Source organism: Cyclospora cayetanensis, unplaced genomic scaffold (assembly GCF_002999335.1).
Source record: "Cyclospora cayetanensis isolate NF1_C8 unplaced genomic scaffold, CcayRef3 CcayRef3_contig_80, whole genome shotgun sequence".
Lineage (NCBI taxonomy): Eukaryota > Apicomplexa > Conoidasida > Eucoccidiorida > Eimeriidae > Cyclospora > Cyclospora cayetanensis.
The window spans coordinates 51,744-57,588 of NW_020312753.1; the positions used below are offsets into that span (position 1 = coordinate 51,744).

Consider the following 5,845-nt stretch of genomic DNA (forward strand, 5'->3'; position numbering starts at 1 on the left):
CACAGGTTGGGATCAAGGGCCTTGAGCAGTTGGGCACTGAGGGCCAAAAGCCCGAAGGTGTCCGCTGTAGCGAACCACAGCCACAGAACACAGATGAGACCATGTACCCAACTGGATGGGAGCAGGGTAAAGGCTCGGAAGATCCAGGGAATGGACAGTTTTACTACTGGTGCCACAAGCAATGCAAGAATGAATAGAATTCTATCTTGCTGACACGAATGCACATTCTTCGACTACGAGCTCAGGCGAGAGCGCCCGTTACCGAACCAAACCAGATGGAGGAGATACTGTCAGACATGGCGAATATAGACGCCAGCAGCCAGCAATCAGAGCAAAACAAACAGTACGAAAGAGACCATGAGCTCCTTGGCTTACAGTCCCTCGCCGAGGGTCGTGGGATGGCGCTGCTGCTCATGGCCCCCAGAGTTGTCTCAACAATGGATGTGCAGGCCGTTCGAGCTTCTTCGAGCTCCTGTTCCCTCAACAACTGCCCTGTTCCGCAGCTTACGCCGCCAGCAGATCTAGTAGGCGCGGCAGCGGTAAGGGCAGAGTGTGCGTTTTGTTGTAGCAGATGCATGCGCAGCCGCAGCCCAAGCAACGCCACCAGCAACTCGGACAAAGGATGCAGTGGAGGGCCGTCCCTTTTCCTGAAAGTGTTTTCCTGAACACATCAGACCGTCCATTCAAAATGCCCGTCAAATCCCTTCTTTCCCACCTCCGTAGTGGTTGATTGTGGCCCTCCTTATGGGTGAGTGCCTGTGTGCCTCTCTTTAGCTGCCTTCATGTGCTTGTCACTGTGAGTGTCTTTCTAGTTCTGCAGCACATGCCGCCCGGAATAAACGCATCAGGCATGAGGAAATCGCCTTTGGCACCAAAGAGCGAGAGAGCGTGAAATAATACCCCCATCTGCATCTCTTTTCCCGAGGCCTCTGACTCTACGACAGAGGCCGTCTTCCGCCAATCAGCACGCAGGGCCGCCGTCAGCGCCGGGATCACAAACGAGTGCGCAAAGCGTATGACTGCAACAAACAGCTCAAAGTAAGCAGACACCGCAATCTCTTCTGCACTCTCTTTTGCGAGAGAGTCAGTCTGCTTTGGGCGCCTTTGCAGCCAGCGTCAACCTTCCTACCGTCGGGCCCTCCGCCGTGGCTGACCAACGAAAATGTCAACATATGGGGGGGATGGGGCAAGTGCAGGATGCCTGTGCACGCGGCTTACTATGCAGCTGTAGCTCCTGCTCAAAAGCATCGACGGAGGCCCGGTGCGGAAAGCCGCTTGCATCCCTAGAGCACCCAAAGTCTTGCAATACGTTTTCCTGTGTACCCAGAGATTGCGTTGGCGCAGCAAGAAGGCGGCAGCCGACAGAACGGAATATGCCGCTGGCGCTGACGCCGACCGAGTTCAGGGCGCGAACTGCATGGTGCATGGTAAAACGCACGCAAATGTGCGGCATAGCGTGGATGAAAGCATGACTCCATTCAAACAGCGCCGAGTTCTCAACGAAGACTACACCTGGCGGGGAGGAACCTTACGGATTCTCACTGCGGCATGGGACCACCAGACCCCCGCCGTACCGACAAGGTCACCACAGTCTCCTTTTGGGGGGGTGTCATACGGCCAACGAGGTTCTGAAGGATTATGAAGTGGCAACGCGAATCCCAAGGGCTGCACCCCGCGACTGCAAAGTGCAGATAGGAAATGAATCCAAGGGGGGAGAGCAGCTGGTGTTGCGCGCTCTGAGGAAGTTGGGGACGTAACAAGAATGCCTTCTGAAGCGGCTAACAGACGCTGTGATGCAGCATGCGCATAATCAGAGGCGTCGCGGGTGTTGCTGTTGGTCATGCAGCTGGAGCCACCGCAGCTGCGGGGTTTCCTGGGTGTGGGCATATGGCCCCCTTCTTTGCCGTCTCTACTGAACTGCGCTTCTTCTTCTTGGAATCTCATGGCCAAATGGACTGCGGCGGCAGTTCCCTCCCAAACCGCGAAAGCCTCTCTGCGATGCAAGCCTGAGAGTCCCTCAACAAGACGCGCCGCCAGTGCATCCACCAATCGGCCCTCTACTTCACGCCTTGGAAAGCCTGCTGCATCATCTCTCCCCTGCTCCGCTGAACAGTTCTCTTGCTGCACCAAAGGCAAGCCCGCCACGGGAGAGCCAGAGGCCACGCTGCGAGGGAAGAGGCGACAAAGGGCGGAGAGTGCTGCGGCAGTTCCGGCGCCGTCAGAGGCTCTTCTGCCCGTCGGTTGAGACAAGCCATGAGAACATACACGCCGTTGGAGGTACGTCAGTAGCTGCAGCGTCTTCTCGCTCATCCCTTGGGGCCCTTCGTTGAGGCACGCGAGATCATGACTGCCTCCAGAGCGGGCTGCAAGGGGAGCACGCGAACTGGTGGGGTTCTCAACACCAGGGCCTGGCGCTGCAAGACTCGCGGGCGTCATAGCCAGCCGCGATAAGGCGGAGAAGCAGCGTGCCACCTACCAGAGAATACGGCACATAGACAACACACTCAGAGGCCTCAAGGAGAGAGGGCAAAAGTTACAGCACACCTCAGAAAACTTGGCCCCCCATCACGAAAGCGGCCTGTAATACACCCCCTAACGCTCCCTCTGAGGTCCGAGTGCAGCTGTTGCTGCTGGATGGTCCTGCTCCGGTTGTACATACTGTTTGAATGCTGCAGTCTCTGCTGTGCACCGCGGCCTCCAGCAGCGCCTCCACGAAGGACCTTTCAAGTGTCTGGACACCAGAAACAGACGCCCGCACCCTCAGGAAGCCTCGCCAACCCACCCTCACACCACTCAAGAGAAAGCCACACGGCAAATGCTGCAACACTTCCGCGCGCAGGTGCGAACATCTGCAGCGCCTCAAGCCTTTAAAAGGTTGTGCTGCCAAGTCCTAGGCTTTCAGCCAGCAGCATGCACCGGAAAGGGCTAGGCCGGAGCACCCAGCAACAATTCAAGCCCTTGTGTCAGAGTAAGCCAAACACTGCTGCAGGAACGCACACCGAATTGGACGTAGAAAGCAAGGGCCTCATTTCTGAGGCCTTCCGGAAACTCTGCTGGGGGCCCTTGTGCGATTAGAATACGCGAAACCCTAGCGACGACCTCATCCGGCGCCTCTATTCCCTGAGGCAGTCGCAGCAGAAACGACTGCAGATACCAGCAGCCTGTGAGCAGCGAAAAATGCATTCACGCGCACCCAGTGATCAAGGTATTTTCCTAGCCAAACGGTCTCTAAATGAGGCCTCAAGGCTCGCGGTGCCCTTCCTGTAGAGCACCGCTGGTCCCACCCTCTCAAGTCTCACCAGACGGCACAGCGCACACAAAAGGTTCTGGATATCCGATGGCGTGAGCTCGTTTGGTTTCGATTCCTTGAACAAAAATCTGAGCCAACAGATGCGACACACAGGAGCAGGGTACTGCTGTTGGACCAGGGAGGTCTGATTGGGCTGTCTGGATGCTGACGTGAAGCCTACTCTACGGCCCCAGTGCGGGAGAAAACAGTTTAGCCAGAACCGCGTAGATAAAGAACCCAAGCGCACCGCCATACGAGCCGCAGAGCAGTCAACGGATGCTCCTGTCGGTAAGGAAACCTAGAGAGCCCTGCTGCAACCATCACAAGCTGCTGCGCTGTTAGAGATGCCACTTGCTGAGACAGTAAGTGCAGCAGCGCCATTAGGCAGACGCTGCTCTTGTTCCCCCTGCAGAGAGAAATCAAGCAGGCGCTAGAAGCATTGCTAAACGTGTACAGACGAGCACCACACGGTGTAGGGTGCATGGCGTGCTTCTGAAGCCGCCGCCTGCATAACCAGGCCTTGAGATGCCCCCAGTAGGCTTCGTTAAGAATGGTAGATAGAGAGAGAGCCGCTCCAGTGTCTGATCAACTCACGGCAGCGCGTGCTGCAGCTTCGGAAGGCTCCCTAGAAGGAGCGCGAGGCTCACAGGCTCAAAAACAGGGCGCAGCTCCCTCCAGTGTCTCTCCATTGCTACAACCCATGAAGTCGCGGCGCGATCTTCCCCCGCTTTCACGAATCCATGAGCGAGCAATGCTAAGTCTCTGCCTCGCACAGAGCCACCTATTCCAAGCCGCCGCACGTCCAGGACCCTCTGGGCGCTACACGACAAGCTCGCATACAGCGCTCCCGCCGAAGGGAGCACACTTGCCGAATCGTTGCCGTTCGAACGCGAACTGCCTGCGTGCAACGGACCGTTCGGAGCTACTCTAGCTTCCACTGAGAAACCGAGGGCATCTGCACTGCGCGCCCCTTCCAGTGCTTCCAGTCCTTTTGAAGGCATGTGCTGGCGTTCCGCGTGAGCCCACGAGCTCTCTGGTTGCATTCTGAACGGCGGTAAAGACACGCGAGAGAAGACATTTGCCGCAGCCGCAACAACAGGGAGCGGCAGTCTTCGCTCCCTGAGGATAAGCTTCTGCGCCACGAATGCGGCCAAGTGCTCCCTAGGCGCGCCTGAGGGCATCACCTTCAGCAGCGCCAGGCTGTGCAACAAGTCGCTGTGAGTGTATGTACACCGCCGTTTGAGATAAGCAACACCCAGAGCCAACACCTCAGGGGCCTCGTGCCCCCCTAATATGATTCCTCGCAACAACTTCGCCATGTGGTGTGCACTTGGAGGCCGAGAAAACCTGACTGGAGCCTCAAGGATCCGCCGAACAAAGTCGTCGTCACGAACATCCTGCGCAGCCATGTCCTCTGGCGAGCGCTGCGTACTGGGAGGCTTTTGGACGCTATCCATAGCTGAAGGTCCGGGCAGATCATTACGGCTGTGCAGTGGCTGGCGATGATAGACTTCCGCAGGCTTGTCGAGCTCTAGCAGCAGCTTCAAGTGTTCGAGGGCTACTCGCGCTGCATCTTCGAGGAACTGTGAATCTCTTACACGGAGGCGAGCGGTGCAGAAGAAGATCAGATCGCATAGCGCAGCAGGAGACAGAGAGGGCAAGTGAAAAGAGACCAACTGGCGCGCAGAGGAAAACGTCTCCGCGCGCGAAAAAACTTCCTCACCAGGCATCACTCGGGAAGACGAACTCCCTTTAGACCCCTCCCGCCCGCAGGAAAACGCGTAGGCAACCAAAGCGGGAGCCAACAAGGCCTCTGCCCCTAACGCGTTCTCCGGTGAGGCTCCGCGATTTACAGCCTCACAAACGGCAGAGGCACGACGCAAGGACCTCGCTATATCCATTTCCGCTTCGATTTCCTCTCTTGCACCCTGGTGGCCTCTGGCGTCTCTTAGAGGGCCTGTGAGCTCCTTGTTGACACTGAAGGTGAGGAGCACCCGGCATAGGGAGTTCTCGTAGCTCACCGAGACATCCTCCTCACATCCCCGACGCCTCGCGAGGACGCGCAGCTTCTCGTTTGGTTTCTCCGAGGCAGAAATCTGCTCGCCGTCTGTCGGGAACGCTCCTGAGGACCGTCCCCCTCGAGAGGCCCCTGGAGGAGGCGCTTGGGAGGCATCCGAGGGGGCGCACCGCACACCCATGTTGTAGCCTTTGGAGAAGGCGGAAGCCTCGAGAGAGGCCGCAAGCAGGGCGTCTTCGGTGAATCTGCAGCGAACGACAGGTGGGCACGTAGCCAGGCAGCAGCTAGGGAGGGCCATCGAGTTGCTCCCGTGCAGGGGTTTGAGGCATGCGAACCACGCAGAGGGGTAACGCAGCTCGCCAGAGGCGCGGAGACTTCTTCTCGGAGAAACAGCATTCTGCAACCGCAGTCCAAGCGGCCCTCTCAGCAAGAGCATCATTTGCATAAAGTGAGAGAGAGGCACCGAAAGCACACAGAGAGACTGCACCGAGAGAGGCCTCGGGAGTTGCTGCTCTTGGGGGAGGCAGCACGTCCCGCAT

The 5,845-nt window shown here is 57.8% G+C and overlaps 1 protein-coding gene across 1 annotated transcript; it reads right to left on the reverse strand.

The window, feature by feature from the left end:
* Nucleotides 1–3,288: 3,288 nt before the first annotated feature.
* Nucleotides 3,289–5,845, reverse strand: LOC34620509. Its single transcript, XM_026335794.1, has 4 exons — nt 5,698–5,845; nt 3,884–5,450; nt 3,537–3,695; nt 3,289–3,466 (listed from the first exon to the last, which is right to left on the reverse strand). The coding sequence occupies exons 1-4, from the start codon at nt 5,843–5,845 to the stop codon at nt 3,289–3,291; spliced, it is 2,052 nt and encodes a 683-aa protein (XP_026191579.1).

Excerpts from the sequence above, each read along its gene's own strand:
- LOC34620509 (XM_026335794.1), bottom strand. The coding sequence starts at position 5,845 with ATGCGGGACGTGCTGCCTCCCCCAAGAGCAGCAACTCCCGAGGCCTCT. Across the intron at positions 5,451-5,697 it reads GACTGCGGTTGCAGAATGCT|CGCCTCCTCCAGGGGCCTCT; the intron begins GTTTCTCCGAGA and ends ATGCCTCCCAAG. Across the intron at positions 3,696-3,883 it reads AAGCTGCAGCACGCGCTGCC|GGGGAACAAGAGCAGCGTCT; the intron begins GTGAGTTGATCA and ends TTCTCTCTGCAG.